Source organism: Lithobates pipiens, unplaced genomic scaffold (assembly GCF_037356315.1).
Source record: "Lithobates pipiens isolate NorthernLeopardFrog02 unplaced genomic scaffold, aLitPip1_a1.2 Scaffold_13, whole genome shotgun sequence".
NCBI classification, from domain to species: Eukaryota; Metazoa; Chordata; class Amphibia; order Anura; family Ranidae; genus Lithobates; species Lithobates pipiens.
In genome coordinates this window covers 186977440-187000658 of record NW_027507718.1, presented here as the reverse complement: position 1 = coordinate 187000658, position 23219 = coordinate 186977440, and the positions used below count along the sequence as shown (strand labels likewise).

At 45.4% G+C, this 23219-nt stretch overlaps 1 protein-coding gene across 3 annotated transcripts in view; it reads left to right on the top strand.

The window, feature by feature from the left end:
- The window catches only part of DOT1L (DOT1 like histone lysine methyltransferase), a 228667-nt gene that overhangs the window by 67021 nt on the left and 138427 nt on the right, over nucleotides 1–23219 (top strand). For all 3 annotated transcript variants that reach the window (XM_077475975.1, XM_077475976.1, XM_077475974.1), the window contains exons 4-5: nucleotides 11144–11207; nucleotides 15077–15305. In XM_077475975.1, coding sequence (XP_077332101.1) covers nucleotides 11144–11207; nucleotides 15077–15305 — 293 coding nt within the window. The remainder of the gene's footprint in view (nucleotides 1–11143; nucleotides 11208–15076; nucleotides 15306–23219) is intronic.

The window sequence follows — 23219 nt, the reverse complement described above, 5'->3', positions numbered from 1 at the left end:
AAGTCGCTAAAGTGGCCCTCTCTTTTCAAAAGGTTGGGCACCCCCGTCTTAGCTTATACATTTCCCCGTCTCTCCATTTGACAGACCTGATTCTTTTATTACATTTATGGGCTCTTTCAAATCTACAGCTAGTGCTCAGTCTGCATTTTTGTGTACAATGCTAATCATTATTGTAGTATTAGTTTGTAACTCAGAATATTGTCTCTGTTATGGTTATCTTCCTTTTTGCTTCTTGATTACTATTGGATCTTATTCATATTTACATGAGTCAGGCATTGTTTTTGTAAAAACTGACTGAAAGTGAAAGTCTGTTTCAGTTAAAGTACAACTCAAGGCAGCTAGTGGTTATTTATATTTTTTGCCATCTGTGATATAGACACAACAGGAAGTGAGACTTTAACTCATAAGTATAACCTTTTAATCATTAATGGGTCTATTTTACAGTGGGGATTGAAAGTTTGGGCACCCCAGGTAAAAATGTGTATTAATGTGCATAACGAAGCCAAGGAAAGATGGAAAAATCTCCAAATGGCATCAAATTACAGATTAGACATTCTTATAATATGTAAAAAAAAGTTATATTTTATTTCCATCATTTACACTTTCAAAATTACAGAAAACTAAAAAATGCCGTCTGCAAAAGTTTGGGCGCCCTGAAGAATTTATAGCATGCACTGCCCCCTTTGCAAAGCTAAGACCTGCCAGTGTCATGGATTGTTCTCAGTCATCGTCCGGGAAGACCAGGTGATGTCAATCTCAAAGGTTTTAAATGGCGAGACTCATCTGACCTTGCCCCAACAATCAGAACCATGGGTTCTTCTAAGCAGTTGTCTAGAAAACTGAAACTTAAAATAGTTGACGCTCACAAAGCTGGAGAAGGCTATAAGAAGATAGCAAAGCCTTTTCAGTTGTCAATATCCTCTGTTCGGAATGTAATTAAGAAATGGCAGTCATCAGGAACAGTGGAAGTTAAAGCAAGATCTGAAAGGCCAAGAAAAATATCAGACAGAACAGCTCGCAGGATTGTGAGAAAAGCAATTCAAAGCCCACGTTTGACTGCACGATCCCTCCAGAAAGATCTGCCAGACACTGGAGTTGTGGTACACTATTCCACTATAAAGAGATACTTGTACAAATATGGTCTTCATGGAAGAGTCATCAGAAGAAAACCTCTTCTACATCCTCACCATAAAAATCAGCGTTTGAACTTTGCAAATGAACATATAGACAAAGCCTGAGGCATTTTGGAAACAAGTTCTGTGGACTGATGAGGTTAAAATAGAACTTTTTGGCCGGAATGAGCAAAGGTACGTTTGGAGAAGAAAGGGCACAGAATTAAATTAAAATAACCTCTGTCCAACTGTTAAGCATGGGAGTGGATCAATCATGCTTTGGGGTTGTATTGCAGCCAGTGGCACAGGGAACATTTCATGAGTAGAAGGAAAAATGGATTCAATAAAATTTCAGCAAATTTTGGATGGTAACTTGATGCCATCTGTGAAAAAGCTGAAGTTAAAGAGAGGATGGCTTCTACAAATGGATAATGATCCTAAACACACCCCAAAATCCACAGGGGATTACATCAAGAGGGGTTAACTGAAGGTTTTGCCATGGCCTTCACAATCTCCTGACCTCAACATTATTGAAAATCTATGGATAGACCTTAAAAGAGCAGTGCGTCACGCCGCTGGGATACGGACTGTCTCCTCCCTTCCCTCTACCCAGTGCTCTCCCGAGAAGTAAACCAGAGCTATTGAGTCAACACGGCTTCCATCAGGATGGAATATTCAATGTTCCCCTTACAATGCAGTAAATAAGGAGTTATAAGAGTTGCAGACGCCAGCAGAACCCATTGGAAAGACCAGGAACGATCGCTTTGTTTTTAAGCTTGTATGATCTCCCTAAAAAGAGATCTTGGCAGCTGGTAAGCCTCACTGAATTTGGTGGTGGATAAAACTCTCTCTGAGCGCACCTGCTATACATCTGAAGGGTGTTTTTAAAGAGTCACTTCAATGGACTGAATTCATGTCTTTGTGCTTTTCTTCCCCTTGGACTTTTTATGTGTTTTAAGTTTGATGATTTTTTGCACAATTTTCGATGGTATACACTGTCTATTATTTGATACTAGAATTTAATATGTCACAATATTATTGTTGTAGTTTATAAGTTTTAGCGCAGCTTTATATTTTTTGGTTTATATTATAAGAATGTCTAATCTGTAATTTCATGCCATTTGGAGATTTTTCCATCTTTCCTTGGCTTCGTTATGCACATTAATACACATTTCTACCTAGGGTGCCCAAACTTTCGATCACCACTGTAGATGGGCGAGTGAGGATTTTTTGAGTTCTGGATTCACAATGGAGTCTTTTTAAAATGGATACCAAAAACGCGCTGGTTAATGCTTCATTTAAGGGAGGAGCAATGAAAACCATTCCTTAAAGTGGTTCTAAAGCCTAAACATTTTTTACTTTGGGATTTGCTTTTACTTTTAATGATAGTGGTAAACAGGACACATGGAGGGTGATTTTTCATAATGGGGGCACAGACTGCAATAAAAAAACAGGTGCTCTAATCCCTTTCAACTCTAAAAAGGAAAAACCTATATATTTTTTTTTTTTGAATAGTTAAACTTTATACTTAAATGTATCCTTTTTGCTTTAAAGCGGTAGTAAACCCGCAATTTTTTTTTTTTTTTTTTTTTTAACACCTGCAAAGCAAAAGGCATAATGAACTAGTATGCACCGCATACTAGCTCATTATGAAATACTTACCTTAGAACGAGGCCCGACATCTGGCCCGATCCATGTCGGCTCCCTCGGCGTTTCTTCTGGGTATCGCGGCTCCAGCGCTGTTAGTGGCTGGAGCCGCGATATCGTCACTCCCGCGCATGCGCGCGGGAGATTTCATGCCGGCCGGCCACTGCCGGATTTTCAGGCCGAGAATCCCCTTGTGCGCATGCGCCGCTGCAGTCAGCGGCGCATACCGAGGGGAATATCTCCTAAACCGTACAGGTTTAGGAGATATTTTTTTTTTACCTACAGGTAAGCCTTATTATAGGCTTTCCTGTAGGTAAAAGTAAAAAAATTGAGTATACAACCACTTTAAGGGGAAAAAAAAGTTTAAGCATCCCCCCCCTTTAATTGAGCCCTCATTCGAACCAGTGCTGCCCAAGTCTGCAGCTCTTTTATCCCTTTACACCCTGCTCTCACACGCTTTCCTGTCAATCAAAGCCAGTAACTAGGGAGGAAGGGGTATTAGATTCAGACAGCGAGGCTCTCAGACGAGTTTGCACTACTACCCCTATAGAAAACCGCTTTTTATAGGTAGGTTCCCTGGAGGGGAGGAGCCAGGAGGGCTGGCGGGTGATCCGAGAAAGTTCACTTAAAACCACTTTAATATCTTGAGGCTAACATCTTGGGCTACAAGTTTATATTACAGATAAATCATATTATAGAGTTTATTCCAAAGTGCATCTCTCCCCCCCCCCCCCCCCCCCCCCAATAAAAATTGAGCACTGGCCGCCACTGGCTTATGGGGCCAGCTTAACATGGCAATTAGGTGGCAGCTTGTTTTGCTGTGGAAGAAATTCTTATACGTAAAAAAAAAAAAAAAAAAAATCCAACACTGTTTAGATCATATACAGTAGCTTTTGACATGGTACATCCCATGTATAAACATACAGGGTTATTTTACACATGACATTTTTGCACATTGCAGCTTGAAAAAGCTCAGTACAGCTTATTTAGCCCATTAATTGTAATGGGCATATGCCCACAGACGTGTAAACAAGCATTTATGCGCCTGTGTGCATAGGCCTTAAGCCTCATATGAGGCCTTAATCTGCATATGATCATCCAAACTGTTTTGAACAATTTTTATAGTGACTATGGGAACTGCTATTGGTGGCTATTTTGTTAAATGCCAGTTGCCTGGTCTTACCAACCCACAAAAAGCATGCGTATGGACTTCTGACTGCGTGTTTCTTTCAGGAGAGGTTTGATGTAAAAATTAGGTGCTACATTTCAGATTTTGCTAAAATAGTAGTATTCATGGTGAAATATTCAAATCTTAAAGGTGAAATATGGCCAAATCTTTTTTGACTATACTTCTCCTTTTGGGTCACAAGTTTCAGCTGACAGCAGGCTAAAGCCTAACGTCCTGTATGGTTGGGGATCTGCGTAGAAGCCTGTCAGCTGGTTTATCGTCTCGGCATATCGCTGAAAGGCTGAGCCGGCAACTCCCACCCCCTCCACCACCCAGCGCTCCAGTGAGCGCTAGAGGGGCAGAGCAGAGAGCTGTTGACTTGTCAGTTACCAGCTCACTGAAGCCTGAAAACCAAGCAATTGGCAGTTTTTGATCACTCAGTTCTCATCCTTAGAAGCAGTGGGGGGAACCACACCGTTGCTGCGTCCATCTAGGTGAGTTATTTATTTTTTATTTCTCTTATATTCACCAACTGACACAGCTTCTCTTTAGACCATTGGGTTGTTATGCCACCTTCAGGAGAGGACTAGGCATTACATGGTAACGTGATAATAAAACTAGAACTTTCTAGTTCCGCCCAAGAGGCGGTCCCTTAGGTAACGACCCCTCAGCATGCTACTGCAGCCCCCGTTTTATTGTGACTAGTGAAGAAGGACCTAGGAACCCTGACAGGCCCATTGGTCAGTGTTTTTTTTGTTTGTTTTGTTTCTGTGCTTTCTGCGCAAGATTAATGATCCTTTGATCTATCAACATTTGGCTGGGTGACAGGCTGGGTACCCTTAACCTTGTAGTCTCCCCAGCCTGGCCAGCGAGCGTGTGCAGGTCGCAGCTACGCGCTAGGCCGGCCACAACATACCTCAGCTCCAGAGGTGGTCGTGGGCTTTTATGCTCCGGGGCGCACATATGACCAGGCTACTGATGTCTGCATTACAGTGTGCCGAGGCTAGCAGCCGTCCTGTACTGATCAGAGTGTGGGTCTGTGATGGAATGTCTCCCAGCTCTTCAGGACTGGTAAGTACAACTCTCCCTGACTCTGGGGCTGAGCAGCTGGGCATTCCCTGGGAGGTCAATTCCCGGGGGTCCCTCAGCTCCCTCTCTTCTGTCCCTGTCCCTATTTACCCCCCCATCCCCTGGCAGCTAAGGTGTGTGTGTGTGTGTGTGTGTGTCTGTGTGTGTGTGTCTGTGTGTGTGTGTCTGTGTGTGTGTGTCTGTGTGTGTGTGTCTGTGTGTGTGTGTCTGTGTGTGTGTGTCTGTGTGTGTGTGTCTGTGTGTGTGTGTCTGTGTGTGTGTGTCTGTGTGTGTGTGTCTGTGTGTGTGTGTGTGTGTGTGTGTGTGTGTCTGTGTGTGTGTGTCTGTGTGTGTGTGTCTGTGTGTGTGTGTGTGTGTGTGTCTGTGTGTGTGTGTGTCTGTGTGTGTGTGTGTCTGTGTGTGTGTGTCTGTGTGTGTGTGTGTCTGTGTGTGTGTGTCTGTGTGTGTGTGTCTGTGTGTGTGTGTCTGTGTGTGTGTGTCTGTGTCTGTGTGTGTGTGTCTGTGTGTCTGTGTCTGTGTGTCTGTGTCTGTGTGTGTGTGTCTGTGTCTGTGTGTGTGTGTCTGTGTGTGTGTGTCTGTGTGTGTACAAGGGCTCTCTCGGGGGCTGTGTCCTGTGATGTTTTTTTTTTTTTTTCCTGGGGGGCCTGTGAGGCTGTCTCTGATCTCTGCAGTGCTGATCACCGCCATTTTCAGTCACTGTACCTTATGGTTTTTCAGTGTCAGCAGCCATCTTGTGTATGGACAAGAGACAGCATGCTCTTCTGTTTCTCGGCGGCCATTTTCCCTATGGTTTTCTGTTTTATACTGGACGCCCGGCCCCCATTTTCTCGAAGCCTGAGCATGTTTTTCAGCATTCTCTAGAGACAGAATGTGTTCCTGTAGTCCGGCGGTCATTTTCCCAGCGCTTTGTCCTTATGCTGGACGCTTGGCTGCCATTTTCTTTGAGCCCGAGCATATTGCAGCGTGGTTTCAGCGCCATAAGCAGCAGGTTTGAATGACACAGATCGAATTCCTCTGCACCTGGGAGTTGTCAGAGAACACGGGCACTACTTGCTGGACAGCGCAGAACCTGTCAGGGTGGTGAGTCCTGCGGGAAAGAGCCCCTTAGCCAGCAGCAGTAAGGAGGGTGGGACCATCACTGTCCTAAGTCCTTTTGGGTGGCAGACAGGGTAATGTCAGCATGGCTTCAGAAACTGGTGTTTCTTCCCCCGAAATCCAGGCTATTGCAACCAGCTTGCCTGCAGAATGCGCAGTGCCCCTGGATGCTTTGTCGGCGGTCCTCAATTCGTTCGTTGCTAAGATGGAGGCGGTGCGTGGGTGCAAGGTGCTATAAAGTGGCCCCAGCCCCCACGCCCTCCGGGGAGAGCTCTGACGCAGACTCGGGCCCTGCTGAGGCTGGTGACCCCTGCTATGTCGTTTAAGATGACGCGGACCAGGACCATTCGGATGGTGAGGATGAGTCCCTGTCGGGGTCCGTGCGCGACAAAGCGCTTGTTGGAGCACTTATCACAGCTGTGCGTGATACCCTAAAAATTCAGGAGCCAGCAGATCCCTCTGCTGATGTAGCTGTCGCTTTTGGGTCCCATAAGCCAGCCCGTTCACCTAAGCTGTTCCTGAATCGGACTTATTTTGACAAGTTCATTTACAAGGAATGGGTTCGACCGCAATGGACCTTTTCAGTCCCCAAATATATGGTGATACGTTACCCCTTTTGAGGAAAGCCTTCTCAAGAAGTGGTTAGCTTCTCCGATCCTGGATCCCCCAGTATCCAGGTTAAACTAGGTAACCACGATCCCGGTAGAGGGTACTCCTGCATTTTAGGATCCCACGGACATGAAGGCAGAGGCAGTGGCTCGTTCCTTGTTTACGGTTGTGGGGTCAACCATGCGACCAGTACTGGCATCCACACTTGTGTCACAGACACTGAGTGGGCAAAACTGTTGCGCCATGAATTGGGAGAACAGGCTTTTCCTGTTTGCGTGCAACTAGCAGACCAACTGGTGCAGGCCTTAAGTACGTTTTAACGCGGCCTTGTACACCCTCCCTCTGTTATCCAGGGCTTCAGTATCAGCAGTGGTGCTGAGCCACCTGATTTGGTTAAAATGCTGGTCGGCTGACCAGGCATCCAAGAAAGCCCTGACGGATCTCCCCTTGGCGACCCAGCTCTTGAAGCCTCTTTGGATGATATTATTAAGAATGCCACAGGTGGTAAGAGTACACTACTCCCACAGGCCAGGAAGGCTGAGCCACGCCATAGACAAGGGCCCTAATTTTCCACTCAAACGGCTTTTGTCCTCCCGGAGGTTCTGGCAAATGTCCCCAGCCCGACAGGATGGCTTCTAAAGGACAAAAGCGTTCCTGGAACCGCAAGCCTGCAAGCAAAAGTGCTATCGCATGAAGGTTTGCCCTCACCCGCAACTCGGGTCGGTGGTCGACTTCAGGAGTTTGCAGCCTGGCGGACCTCTCGGATGTCCGACCAATGGGTCTGCGATCTGATTTCTTGCGGCTACAAAATGGTGTTCCTCTCTGCAAAACAGATTCTTCCCCTCCAGCATGCTGAATCGTGGGGTGATCGTACCTGTTCCAGAATCGCAATGTTTCCAGGGTTTGTACACAAACTATTTGTGGTCCCCAAGAAGGAAGGAGTAAGTCTAATCTTGGTCCTAAAAGCCCTCAATTACTTTGTAAAAGTACAGGGGTTCAGAATGGAATCAGTTCGCTCAGTAGTCGCTGCACTCCATCAAGGGGACTCCCTGGCATCTTGGACACACAGGATGCTTACCTGCACATACCCTTATGCCTTCGTCATCCGAGGTTTCTGCGATTTGTAGTTGGGAAAGCCCACTACCAGTTTCTGGCTCTTACCTTTTGGTTTGACATCGGCCCCCCGAGTCTTTACCAAGTTATTGGCTCCTGTTTTGGCATTGTTGCGACAATGCGGGATCGCTTTCGTGGGTTACCTAGACGATCTCCTCCTAAAAGCATCTTCCACCTCCGAAGAGGATGTGGCGATCACCATGCAGACCCTGCAGTAATTTGGGTGGCTTTTGAACCTAAAGAAGTCGGTGATCGTACCGACTCAGCGTTTGGAGTATCTAGGCTTGCTGCTGGACTCAATGGAAGCGAGTTTCTCCCTTCAGACAAGCTGCAGACTCGGAAAACTGCTGAATGGCAAGTGGTCGTCGCTACACTAATGCATGCGAGTCCTGGGACTCATGGTGGCCTCCTTCGAGGCAGTACCATATGCCTAGTTCCACACCAGAGTCCTGCAGAAGGAGATTTTGACCAAGTGGGACAAATCTCCGTTGTTCCTGGATCGACAGATTCAGGTGAGCCAGTTAGTCAGGGATTCCCTGATCTGGTGGCTGAGGTCCCTGGTACTTCAGACCGGAAGTCGTTCCTACCTCCTGAAATGGACAGTGATCAAGAAGGAACAAGAAGCTTGGCCACCTCACGGGAGGTCGCTCACATACTTCATTGAGCAGAGCAACATGTACCTGCCCTGTCGGCCATTTACATTCTGGGAGTGGAGAACTGGCAGGTGGACTAAGTCGCCAGATGCTGGACCCAGGAGAATGGGCATTGCATTCGGAGGTGTTCAGGCAACTGTGCCTGCGGTGGGTCACACCAGATGTGGATCTCTGGCCTCCCGTCTCAATCGGAAGGTGCCGAGATTCATGTCTGGGACAATGGATTTGTGGTCAGACATGCTGGTGGCTCTGTGGGATCAGTACCAGCTGATCTACACCTTGCCTCCACTAAAACTGTTGCCACATGTGCTTCGCAGAGTGGAAGCCAAGAGGATTCCAGTAATTCTGATTGCCATTGGCCTCTGTGTCCTTGGCACGCAGAACCTAGTGCGCCTGGTGCCAGACGCTTCCTGGTGACTGCCGTGACGAGTGGACTTTCTGTCTCAAAGTCCAATTCTCCATCCTGCCTTACCATCGCTGGCTTTAATGGCATGGCTATTGAGAGCCAGGTGTTGAGGAACTGGGGTCTCAGACTCGGTGATCCCAACTATGCTGAGAGCACGGAAATCATATTCTCGAAAGAGAGATCATTGTACCTGGAAGGCCTACATCTCCAGGTGTGAGGAGAAAGGATGGCGTCCGCCTCCTTCTCTGTATCCAGGATCCTGCTGTTTCTACAGCAAGGAGTAGACCAGAAATTGTTTTTAAGCACCATTAAGGGACAAATATCATCTTTGGCTGACTTTATTCAGTGACCCCTGTCGTCTCACTCCAGTGAGCACTTTTGTTCAAGGGGTCCAACATGTAGTTCCTCCGGTGCGTCCACCGTTGACCCCGTGGGGTCTGAATCTGGTGTTGGTGGCGCTTCAGAAACCGCCATTTGAATATATCAGAGAGATTCCCCTGTTGACTCTTTCCCAAAAAGTGGTCTTTCTAGTGGCCATCACTCGGCCAGGAGGGTTTTGGAACAGGACGACTTGCAAGACAAGGCCGCCAATCTGGTTATCCACAGTATTCGGTGGTGTTGCGTCCGCAACCGTCTTTTCTGCCAAAGGTGTTTTCGGCGTTCCACCTCAATGTAGCATTGTGTTACCATCTTTGTGTCCTAAGCCGCTAAGGAGGTAACCCTCCATTCCCTGGACGTGGTTCGGGCTCTGTGGGATATTTGTCTGTCACGGCTCCCTTCCGAAAGTCAGACTCCTTGTTTGTTTCAGTGGCTGATCCGAAAAAAGGCATGCCGATCTCGTCGGCCAGCTTTTCCAGGTGCATTAGACAGATTGTTGTACAGGCCTATGCCTTGAAGGGGCAGGTGCCCCCTTTCTGGTCACGGCCCACACTACAAGGACAATTGGAACGTCTTGGGCCTTCTGACATCAAGCGTCTGTCGCTCAAATGTGTAAAGCGACAACTTGGTCATCTGTTCACACTTTTACAAAAAGGTAGATGTCAGTGCATTGGCTGATGCCTGTCTTGGATGCAAAGTTTTGCAGGCGGCTGTATAATGGCAATTGCACATACAATTTTTTCTTTTTCTTTTTTTTTTTTTTTGGGGTAAAAACTTAGTACCTTTTTAAGTTAATGCACTGTTGTATTTGTTACTGCAGTTTTGGTGCGTTTTTTGTGGTGGTTATTCCACAAACTGTAGTGTGGGTAATTTTATTTTTTCTTGTGGGTAAAGTTTGTACTAGCTCCCACATGGTGGATGAAGTTTTATGCTTTTTTCCCCACACATCGTTTTGGCACTGCTTGGGGACGTCCCAATGGTCTAAAGAGAGGCTGTGGCAGTCGGTGAATATAAGAGAAAATAGGCTTTTTTGTACTCTGTGTAAAATCCTTTTCTCTGTAATTCACTGACTGACACAGCACCGCCCCTCCATATTTTTCTTTATGTTGTACTGCTTGTTGACATACGGAGGCTGCAGTAGCATCCTGAGGGGTTGTTACTTAAGGGGCCGCCCTTTGGGCATGACTAGAAAGTTTGTTTTATTATGTTAACATGTAATGCCTTAGTGCCCGTTCACACTACCGCGACTTGTCAGGCGACTTAGCCGCCTGACAAGTCGCGCTCCGTTCTGTACTATGGAACCGTTCTAATAGGAGCGACTCAAGTCGCTCCGACTTAGAAAAAGGTTCCTGTACTATTTTCGGGGCGACTTCAGGCGACTTGCATTGACTTCTATACAGAAGTCATTTTGCAAGTCGCCGCTGAAGTCGTGTGCAGGTCGCGTCTGTGAGTCGCGCTGCAAGTCGCGTCGCCCCTGTGTGAACGGGCACTTAGTCCTCTTCTGAAGGTGGTGTAACAACCTAACAGTCTAAAGAGAGAAGCTGTCAGTTGGTGAATATAAGAAAAAGAAAAATACTCCCCTAGATGGGCGCAGCAACAGTGTGGTTCCCCTCACTGCTTCCAAGGATGAGAACTGAGTACAAAAAATCCTGGTTTTTATTATTTTTTTTTTTTTTTATTTAATTCCATGCTTAACCTTTCAAAGTTGAACATTTAAAAAAAAAATTTTTGTAGCTGGATTAGGATTCACCTGGATTAATCGTTCAATTTTTTTTTTTTTTTTTTTTAAATAATAATTTTTTTTTTTCTAGAATTGTCATTTTCTGTTTTGGATACTGGTATATCTCACTTTTTCCTTTTGTCTTGTTTACAGTTTTGAGAGCATGCAACGGCTTTGTGAAAAGTACAACCGCGCCATTGATAGTATACACCAATTGGTAAGATTTACGTGTGTACATGTATATGTATGTGTGTATGTATATATGTATGTGTGTATAATATATATATATATATATATATATATTATTTACTTTCCCTTGTATTTTTTATTTTAGCTTACCAATTTTTAGATGTGGCGGCTGCATTATGCTTCTTTTTTAAGACTTCATTGCCCTTTTATCTAGTGATCTAGCCAGTAGGTGTGTTCTGTAAGAAAAAAAAAGTCTCCTGCAGTTATAGCATTTTAAAGGGTTGCGATAAACCATTTAATGTTGACAGGGGTGCTTACAATGATCAGCTTTTATTCATTTATGTAAAACCGTTATCCCAAAAGGGGAAAAAAATACTTTTGCTGTTGCTGCTTAAATGGTGTCAGCTAGAGTTCCACTTCAGTTTTGCTTCTACATGGAAAATTACCCTCCCACTAACGGAAAATGCTGCTGTGCAAAGATGTCTCTTTTGCTCCTTAATACAGGAGCTTTGTTACTGGACAAATCACCAAGTGAAAATAGGGGGGTAGAAAACCTAAATTGAAAACTAATGCAGCTGCCACATCTAATGATTAGTAAGCTACAATATAACATTTTTGTTATTGGGTTTAATACCACTTTAAGATTGTCTATGGAAACGTACAGGTTTTCCTTTAACGTTGATGTCTCGCAGCTTCCACAAGGCTCCATTTTACCTAGAGCTGGCCTCATACTTCACCTTGTATGCTTCCAGTTTTGTCAAAAGTTACATCAGCTACCTCCCAAGAGAAATGAATCCTCATAAGAGAAATTCTGTTACATCATTGAGGTTTACCTAAATTGATTTCCAGTAAAAATGAAGATTTTTTTTTATAAATCCTCCACTTGTGGTAGAACACAAAATGCTAGAACTTGAAGTTTAGCAATTTGTCACCCTGTTTAATGCTCCTCCCAATGGAAACCTCATTTGATTGTTTCACCACACACTACACAGGCATGTTGTGCTGTAGTCACCAACAGAAATGATACCAACGCTGTGGCATTATGTGTAGCAGTTGCTAAAGTGCTTGCATGTAGACAAGAAGTGGATACAGGAGAATAGCAGTGCTTATGTGCACCTAAAAATGTTAAAACGGGGCTCCACCTAAAAGGGGAAGTTCTGCTTGTTTGCTTCCCTGTCAACCAGGTACCAGCTCCCACTTCCATGTAAGATCGCCACAATCCTACAGTATTTGTAGCTGCTGACTATATTTTTTTATTTTTTTTCCCCCTCAGGCTGGAACTCCTCATTAAAGCAGTAGTAAACATCCAGGGGAAAAAATTTAAAAATTGAGCCCTCCTGCAGGTTTAAGTCATTCCGTTTGTACTCTGTCTCCCTTCCGGGTTCGCGGACTCAAGCTCTATGAAAGGCCGGTGCAGCATATTTGTGTTCGGTACTTATTACAAAAAGCTCTGAAGGGATGGCATTGGTATGCTGTCCATTCAGAGCGCATGTGCAGGTGACATCTCTGGCTTGCATGCAGTGTGCATGTCCTAAACAGTGCAAGTTTAGGAGATATTCCGTGTACCTACAAGTAAACCTTTTAGGTTTACCTATAGGTAGAAGGAAAAGACTTTACTTCCATTATAAAGTATATTTATGTCAGTTATTAGATGTACTTTGTCGTATCATAGTAAATGTCATTCAGTTAGGCCGCGTACACACGGGCGGACTGTCTGGCCAACTAAGTCCGTCAGACAATCCGACAGACAGTCCGTCCTACTTTTGAATGAACGGACTTGACCACACATGACGAACAGACAGTCCGCTGAAAGCTTGCGCGATGACGTGTACAGCACGTACGACGGGACTAGAAATACGACGTCCAATACACTGCAATGCAACCTTCGGCCGTGTAAATCCTTTCTGAGCATGCACCATACTTAGTCCGTCCAACTTGCCTACACACGAGCGGACTGTCCGCTGAAACCAAAGTTGGACGGACAATATTACGGAAATTCCGAAAGACTTAGTCCGCCAGACTGTCCGCTGAAAAGGTCCGCTGAAGCCCACACACGTGCGGACTGTCCGCTGAAACACGTTTTAGCGGACCAAGTCCGTCAGACAGTCCGCCCGTGTGTACGCGGCCTAAGGCTTTACTTTCTAATGTAATAAAAAGGTGGCTTCAAAGATTCACTGTAAATACAGCCATATGTCTTGTTTTTGCATTTCTAGTCACTGCTCTACAACAAACTTTGAAGAGCCCAATGTCCCCAGTGCCATACATCAGTACAAACGTGCTGCCTAACCCATCACAGATTGGGACTCAAGAGAATTTATAGCTACTGCAGCCTGACATGAGGATCCTGAGCCAGCTCTTTGCAAGCAGTTTTTTTGCTGCTGCTGGCCAGGATACCCATGCATGCCTCTTCCGCATCTATTACCTCCTTTCATACAATGTGTACTGCCATCTTGTGCATACTGTCACCTCCCAGAGCTTTGCTTCTCCTTTACTGTATATACTGTCTCTGGAGATTTCCAGGTGCTCTTGTACTTCCCACTGTTATACCTTATGACATATGACACACCTCTGCTGCACATACTGACTACTGTTACATCTTAAAGCATTCCATTCCTCCACATAGTGCCCAGCATCTTGGCGTCCAGAAGTCTTCTACTGTACGCATTGCCTGCCCTCCACACATCTCTCCTCTACACACTGCCCCTCCTTTTACCTTCCACACTTCTATCTTGTGCGTGTCATCCACCCTCATATTCTCCACAACTTATTTACTTAAAATTCTGCTCTCTAGGGAGGGTCCCTCACCTCTCTTCTGCACTTACTTTGCTATAGTCAAAGCCTCGGCAACACACTTCTGCACTTATTGCCTGCTGCAGTACCCTCTGGGACTCCCCTCATCTCCCTGGTGGTATGATTATTTCTGATTTCAGGTGCTGAAAGTGGTACAATGTTTTGCATAGAAATTTTGCGTTTTATATTGTAAGCCTGCAATTCTTAGGAATTACTTGCTTACATTTTCCAAACCAGAGTGTAGTAGACATCCTGGGTATGCTAAAGTTTGAAACAAAAAATCATGAAATATAATCACTATTATAACAAATAATATAATAATTTTTCAATAATGTAATCAAATCAAAAACACTGAAATTTGCTCAGTTGCAGAATTCTCGCTCTCATTAGATTTATTGTTTGATACGTTTCCCCACAAATCACTATCGCTCAATTCTGCAAGTGATTCCAATTTATTATCGCTGTTTTCTAGCTGGTCTAAAACCACTTTTGACATAAAGGAACAATTTTTGGTTGTTATGGACAATCTCCAAATTCCAGGCAGAAAAAAAAACAGTATTTATAATATAAAAATGCTTGCAGGACACTGGACAGACCACTAGGGACAAAGGGTGATGTATAATTTTCTTTTTTTAATACAGTACTGTAATCTGTAAGATTACAGTGTACTGTATGTGTACTGGTTTTACTTTTTTGAATTTGGCGCCAATCTACACTCTAGTGCATGGCAACGTCGCAGGGATGGAGCTCAGCAGCACTTGGCACTGTGTGACTCGAGCGAGGAGACAGATTGCACACACAACGGGAGACATCGCAGGATCCAGGGGACAAGTTGAGTAACTTTCCCTGTATCCTGCGATGCGATCCCGAGATCTCTGCCTTGGGATTACTGCTAATGGTACTGAAATTCCACCCCAGGCCATTCCACTTGGGAATACCACCAGGGAGGCTAATGTGCATTATCTCAGCTAAATACTATAAGAATTCAGAGGAACAATTATTTACTCTTATACGGCTTATACCTTTTTTTTTTTTTGAGCAATTATGTATTTTTAGGCTTTTTTTTACTAGAAAAGGAGTAACTCAGATTTTCATTTTCTCTATCAGTGGAAAGGCACCACTCAGCCTATGAAATTGAACACCCGCCCATCCACAGGTCTCCTTCGCCATATTTTGCAGCAAGTCTACAACCACTCTGTTACTGACCCAGAGAAGCTTAATAATTATGAGCCTTTTTCACCTGAAGTGTATGGCGAGACGTCTTTTGACTTGGTAGCTCAAATGATTGATGAAATAAAGATGACGGAAGATGATCTGTTTGTTGACTTGGGGAGTGGTAAGTTTTTTCAACTCTAGTGTACTTTACACAAACATACTTGTAGTGTGCATGTAGACAACCCCTATTCCAAAAAGGTTTTAACACTGTGTAAAATCTACATAAAAACAGAATGCAGTGATTTGCAAATCTCATAAATCCATATACACAATAGAAAACGTCAAATGTTTAAACTGGAGAAAATGTACCATTTTAAGAAAAAAAAAATAAGGTAATTTGATGGCAACACATCTCAAAGTTGGGACAGGGCAGTGTTTACTAGGGGTGTAGTATCTCCTCTTCTCTTAACACTGTAAACGTCTGGGAATTTACAGAGGCTAGTTGCTGGAGTTTTGGGAGAGGAATATTATCCCATTCTTGTCTGATATAGGATACTAACGGCTCAACAATCCTGGGTGGTCTTTGTCATATTTTTCATTTCAAGATGCACCAAATATTTTCAGTTGGGGAAAAGATCTGCACTGCAGACAGGCGAGTTGTGCCCCCCGACTCTTCTACTACAAAGCTATGCTGTTGTCACAGATGCATTACGTGTTTTAGCATTGTCCTGCTGAAAAATGCAAGGCCTTCCCTAAAAAAAAAAAAAATGTCTCCTGAATATGCTCCTCTAAAACCTGAATATATCTTGCAGCATTGATGGTTCCTTTTTCAGATGCGCAAGCTGCCCATTTCATACGGACTAATGCACGCCCTTAGCATAAGAGATGCAGGCTCTTGAACTGAGCACCAATAACCTGGGAGGTACCTCTCCTTTTGGTCTGGAGGATGGGACAACCATGGGTACCCAAAAAAACAAAACAAAAAACCTCACCTTTCAATTCGTCTGACCACAGAACAGTTTTCCACTTTGCAACAAACCATTTTAACACTTAAACAACAAATCTCAGAAAGAGGCTTGGTTCTTAAGAGTTAAAAACATTTGTTTTTGCTATAAAATTTACTTAAAACCCCCCAAACTTAATAATTTTATTTTCTTTCTAACACCTTAGAGAATAAAATGGCGTTCATTGCAATACTTTCTGTCACACCGTATTTGCTCAGCGGTCTTACAAGTGCACTTTTTGAAAAAAATGCATGTTTTTGAATTGAAAATTAAGACCGCAGTAAAGTTAGCTCAAATTTTTCTTTTTTTATATTGTGAAAGATATTACACAGAGTAAATTGATAACCAACATGTCAGTTTAAAATTGCACCCACTCGTGGAATGGCAGCTTACTTTTACCCTTTAAAAAGCTCCATATACAACGTTTAACCACTTGCTTACTGGGCACTTAAACCCCCCTCCTGCCCAGACCAATTTTCAGCTTTCAGCGCTGATGCACTTTGAATGACAATTGCGCGGGCATACAACACTGTACCCAAATGACATTTTTAAAAAATTTTCCCACAAATAGAGCTTTCTTTTGGTGGTATTTAATTACAGCTGGGAGTTTTATTTTTTGCTAAACAAACAAAAAAAGATGCAAAAAAAAAATCATGTTTAATAGTTTGTTATAAAATTGTGCAAACCGGTCTTTTTTCTCCTTCATTGAAGTGCGCTGATGAGGCGGCACTGATGGGCGGCACTGGTGGGCACTGATAAGATTGCACTGATGGGCGGCAATGGTGGGCACTGATAAGATGGGACTGATGGGCACGGATATGTGGCACTGGGGTGCAGCACCTTTGAGGCAGATTGTGGGCACTGCTGGGTGGCACTGGGCACTGGCAGGGCTGGCCGTGATCGGGACTGATGTCCCGATCATGGCCGCCGGTGATTGGCTCTTTTTTTTTTTTTTCTCCTCGCGCTGTCAGCGCGAGGAGGAATAATAGCCGATTACCGGCTCCGCTGTATCACATGATCAGCTGTCATTGGCTGACAGCTGATCACGTGATAAGGGGTCGGGATCGACCCCTTGCTCGGATCGGTGATCAGGCGAGTCTCATAGACTCGCCGATCACAGAGCGTGCTGTGCGCGCCCCTCAGGGGGAGCGCGCAGGCCGCTCGTGCACGGGACGATGTCAATAGACTTAGTCCCGGCAAAGGAGGTCCGCTCTGTAGCCGTCATTCGGCTATAGCGCGGGTCTCAAGTGGTTAAAAAAAATTAGACAGATTGCATGTTTTGAGTTAGAGGATTTCTAAGGCTAGAATTGCTCTCTATGGATCGAGGCGATAACTCACACGTGGTTTGAACACTGTTTCCATATGTGGGAGCTACTCACATAAGCGTTCACTTCTGCACATGTGAGCTTGGCAGGACGGGGTGCGTTTTAAAAAAAAAAATTTTTTCTTATTACTTTTTTTTTATTTATTTTTTTAACATTCCTTGTAAAAGAAAAAATGCATGACCGTACCTGTTAAATATGAGATCTGGGGTCAAAAATACCTCAGATCTCATATTTACACTAAAATGCAATAAAAAATAAATAAAAAATTGCCCTTTTTAAGAGCTATGGGAGGAAGTGATGTTTTGACGTCGCTTCCACCCTGCAATGATATGGAGTAGGGGTGTTGAATTTAATCGCTGCATCGCGATTCGGGGGGTCCCCGATGCGACATCTATGCATGTGACCCGAAAACAATCGATGTTGGGTGACGTCATCCCGACATGCCCCGCCCCATCCGGAAGAGCGATCACAGCGTTTTTATAAAAAAAAAATATATTTTTTTTATACATACAATGACCATCCGTTAAGTGGTCACCTCTGCGTGTGTTGTTTTTTTTTTTTTTTTAAATATTTGCAGCTTTATACCTTGTTTTATAGCGTGTGTATATAACTGTATACACCGCTCATGTGACTGCTCGGTCCGGCCAGCCCCTCTCCACTCACGTCTCTCCTGACGTCAGCCCCGCCCTCCTCTCTTCTAACCTGATAACTACAGTCGGTGGGCGGGCTGAGAACTACTGACCTGAGGAGAGACGTGAGCCTGAGAGACGAGAGAGGCGGGCCAGAACGAGGCGAGCAGAGAGCAGTCACACGAGCGGCTTATACAGTTACACACACTAAAAAACAAGGTATGAAAATCTGCATATATTTTAGAATGCACATACAGCGATGGGCACTTAATAGATTATAATTGCGTTTGTATCACCACACAGGTATATTTTAGCAGAAGTATGTAGAGTACAACTAGGTTTGTACTCTACATACACTGGCTCCTACATGTGCTCTGTGATGACATTTACCAGGCCATGCCCCTCCCCACCACCCCCTCCCTCGTTTGCACATTCCACTGTGTTAACTCCTAGTGTGCTGTAAGGTACAAACGATAGGGGAGGGGGGGGGGGGGGGAGTGAGTAAATGTCATCAGAGACAGTACAGGGAACTTCACAGGGCTGTTTGTCAGTTGTGGATTTGGATTCTAATCCCTCCTGACCTCCCAGCAGCCAGGTGTGTGTGTGAATTCCTGTACCCTGTAGTACACCAGATTAGTGCACTAAGTTAATCGGAGTTCCACCCGTTTTTTAGTCTATTAAAAGTCAGCAGCTACAAAGTGTAGCTGCTGACTTTTAATAATCGCATTCGCCTCTCCCACGGTCCATCGATGTGGCCGCACAGAGCATCGCTCCTCTCCCCCCTCCTCTCCTCAGCGCCATCATCTACTGTGGGCAGTGACATGCACTCGTGACAGCTTACGGCTGGGCGCGCACTGCGCTCTGCCATTGGCCAGATAATGGTCCCAGAAGATCGCTGGCAGAGAGGGGCCGCCTACTATTTTTGTTTATTAAAAGTCAGCAGCTACAAAAAAGTGTACCTTCTGACTTTTAAAAAAGACGCTCACCTGTTCCACAATCCAGCGATGTGGCCACCCGAACCCTTCATTCTCTCCCCTGCCTGTCCAAGGCGCTGGCAATACTACTGTGGGCATCCAGATGCGCATGTCTCACTGCGCTGTCCTGCATAGCCGGGCAATCTTCTGGGACCTGTGATGTGTCCCAGAAGATTGCAGAAAGGAATGGCCGCTTAGGTGGCCCAAGCGGAAGTGGGAGCATGTCGGTAATCGTGATGCATCGCGGAATCGAAACGTTGACCAGATAATCGAATCGTGAGACCAGTGAAGATGCGCACCCCTAATATGGAGGTAGGTGGGGGGCATCTTCCCCTCACTCATCTCCATACCAAGCAGGAGAGTGGACCCTGTAACTTCTCCCGCCACCAATAAGTGATCTCGTAGCGAATCCTCCGCAGAGAACACTTTATCTGGAAGCAGACCACCCGCTGAAGAAGTGAATACTGGGGTTATGGCAGCTAGCTGCTGCCATAACGATACTCCTTCAAAGTACCGATGTGTAAGGACAGCGGGTGGTCCAGAAGTGGTTAAATGAGCTTGGACTCCGAGAAGATGGCAGCGCTTCTGGATCATGTTTGCATATGGCTTCTTTCATTTATGTATGTCACCGTGAGCTTTGTTCATACAGTGATTTTTGTATTCCTGACCCTCTTCTGTTTTTCCCACAGGGTGGTCCCTCTATGGGTTTCTTTCCCCCTTTACTACTTGAGCCACTTCTTCTAGAGGTGTTTGGGATCTTTAGCTTTTTCAGCACGAAGAAATCGTTTTTTTTTTTATTTTTTTTTTTACAGGTTTGCTAGGCTGTCAACAGATCTTCTGTTAACCGCTTCATGTCAGGTGACAGTTTGGCCTCTGCTGATGTGTACTTGGCCCCTAAGGTGCTTTTGGTATAAATTGTCTGTTCAGGCTGACCATTCTGCATTTTTCCTTTTGGGTCTAGTGTTGCTTTTTTATATATTTTGGTGCCTACCCCTCGACCTACTGTTTGCAGGTGTCCATGATCTAAGAATCAATTCCTGTGCACTGTACAGAAAGATAGAAATTTTGATGGTATAATTCATATCTTGGAGTACAGTACAGGACACAGATCTCTTCTTTCCTCTGTAAACTTGTTATTCCTTGCTAACACACTGGAGCCTCAGAGTGGATGGGATTGTATGGATATTCTGGGAGGCCAATCCAGCAAAGCTTTTGCCAGTGTCCAGTCACCTGATGGTGGTAGAATTTAACCCTTGGTCTAAGAATCATGTTCTGTGTCCTATCCCTTACTCAAACAAACATGTTAATTTACAAGTACATCAAAATATGTCTAGGTAATTAAATCCAGGATAGTACTCTGTGGGATGCATTGTCTTGTGTGTGTGTGTGTGTGTGTGGTTGTGTGTTTTTTTTTTTTTTTAATCTACACCATATTTGGTTCTTTTAAAGGATCACTTGCCCTTCCTTAGTGAAGGCCTTTGTGTACATAGTGTTGCTCGCATTATACTCCCTGCACTTCCCTCAGTGATACAGTGGGATTTCAACCTGGTTCTTTCACTTCTTCAGTTATCACTTTTGGGGAATAATCTTTTCTCTTAGTCTTCCAGGACAGCCTCTGAGACATAGGGCTCCTTCCTCCGGGACAGGAAACGCATTCACCAAAAAGGTTAAAAGGCGGTCCTCCAGGCCTTCCCCCTTCAGTTTTGTGTTTCCTGCCGGATGGTAACTAAGCATGTGGGGAACCTGGGGAGCTCCAGGTTCCAGCATTGTACTAGGAAGGAGCCTCTGAAGTACCTTCTCTGCCCAAAGCACCCCTCTGTCTAGGTGCAGTGAAGAGAGGGCTGCTTAGACCCCGCTGCCTATAAGCTCGGAGAGAGTTGGACCTCTGAAAAGTGTCCGATTCCCTACCTCCATTTTTGCACAGTCCAGTCGGTGGTATTGGAAAGGAACGTACTGCGCCCAAGAACGAATGGTGTCCACGAGGCATGCGGAACGTCCGTTCCGGATATAGTTTTGAATGTGCGTGCGTCCAAGGAGGGGCTTCGGCGTTCCAACAAACGGAAGTGATGCTGCTTGTGGCGGAACCGCTTCTTCAGAGGGCACCAGGAAACAAAGGTTCCAGTTTCCAGGCGCAGCGTGTGTGGTTTGGGCATCCGGAGCCCGTGTAGATCCAGCAGAGGCTGTGACAGACACTGAGGAGCCATGGAGAGCACTGCAGAAGTTCATGCGGTCGACTCCGGTTCTTCTGGCACCGGCACCTCTCAGGTAAGCGTGGTGAGGGCAGACCATGGCTTACTCTGGGAGGGAATAAGGTCCTTGTGGCAAAGGTCTTTCCCTGGGTGGGGAACCACAGGTGAAGGGTTGGGCACTTCTTCTTCCCCCGAGCAGAGTGGTGGCAACGGTTGGGAGCAGGCTTTCATGGTTGTTTTCTGTCTTTTCTCTTGCTTTCAGGATAAAGCACAGGACAGAGCTCAGATACAGCCTCCAAGGAGAAAGTGTGCTGATGTGGGACAAAACTTGGGCCCAGTTGGGAGAAGCCAGTTTGCCCCGAATGCGTCAGTAATCTATCTAAGGATGACTCCATGACTGAGTGTCAGAAGATCCTATCGTCAGACGAGATTGCATCCACCTTCAAATTGTTTAGAGGAATGATGGATAGGATGCAGGGTCCCTCAGTGCCCCTATCTAGGGCGGCAAGTTTACCTTCCCTGTCTGAGCCCAGTCAGGAGGATAGGGAAGACAGGAAGAGGGAGCCCAGGTCACTGGCTTCTTCCCAGGTGCTCAGAAATCCAGAGTTTTCCCTGTGCACAAATCTCTAGTGGAAATGATCTTGCTGAAGTGGGAGCACCCTGAGAGGAGACCATTCTTTTCGAGCTGTCTCAAGCATAGATTTCCCTTCGAGAAGGATGTGGCCCAGCCTTGGAACAAGGTTCCCAAGTTGGATGCGCCACTAGCTAAGGTCTCTAAGAACACTGATCTGGCATTCGATGACCTAGGATCCCTTAAGGACCCAATGGACAAGAGGGGTGATGTGCTGCTGACGAGGGCTTGGGATGCCTCCTCTATTGCACTCAAGCCTGCCCTTTGCAGCCACCTGTGTGGCTAGAAATTTGGAGTGCTGGTTAACCCAGTTACAGACACATATTTCTGCAGGCACATCCCGACAGCAGCTGTTCAAGACCTTTCCCTTATTGTTTAAGGCTGTTAGTTTCCTAGCCGATGCTTCTGCGGAGTCAGTTAAGCTTGCAGCTAGGTCTGCTGCTTTGCTTAACGCAGCAAGACAGGCCATATGACTAAAGGCATGGTCGGGAGATGCAGCATCTAAGCTTAGACTGTTTGGATTGCCTTTTTCAGGCAACCACCTTTTTGGTCCTGGTCTCCAGGAGGCCCTGGAACGTACCCAGGACAAAAAGAAAGCTTTTCCTGGGAAAAAGCCGCCTGAGGCAATAGTCCTAGCAGGAGAAAGAGGGTCGGCCTAAGAAGCACTGGATGTGTCACAAGGGACATGGCAGAGGAGGAATATTATTCAATCCTCCTCAATCCACCTCAAAATCCCTGTGACTCCTGTGTTCCAGTGGGAGGAAGGTTGGGGGATTTCCTCCCACAATGGATAAACGCAACTTCAAGTCCATTTTATATTAGAAATAATAAAAAATGGTTACAAGTTGGCATTCAGTGCCATTCCCCCCCAACTACCTTCCTACTAACCAAGTTACCCAGAGATCGGGAGAAGGCAGAGGCCCTGAGTCTGATGTTGGGAGAGCTGTTGGATCAACAGGTCATCAGCCGGGTACCAGAGGCAGAACACGGACAGGGGTCAGGCTGATCTTCCATCTCAGGCCCCTGAACAGGTTTATCGGGTACAAACGGTTCAGGATGGAGTCTATTGTTACGATAACGAACCTGTTTCCTAAATGCTTTAAGGCAACAGTCGACCTCAGGGATGCATATTTGCATGTACCAATAAACCAGGAATTCCAGAAGTTCCTCAGGTTGGCGGTAAGGGTGAACTCGTAAATCCTCCACTTCCAGTTCAGGGCTCTTCCATTTGGCCTAGCGTCCTCTCCCAGGATCTTTACGAAAGTCCTGGCAGAAGCTCTAACTCCGCTATGTGTCAGGGCCATTGCAGTGATCCCCTACTTGGACAATCTTCTGTTTGTCGC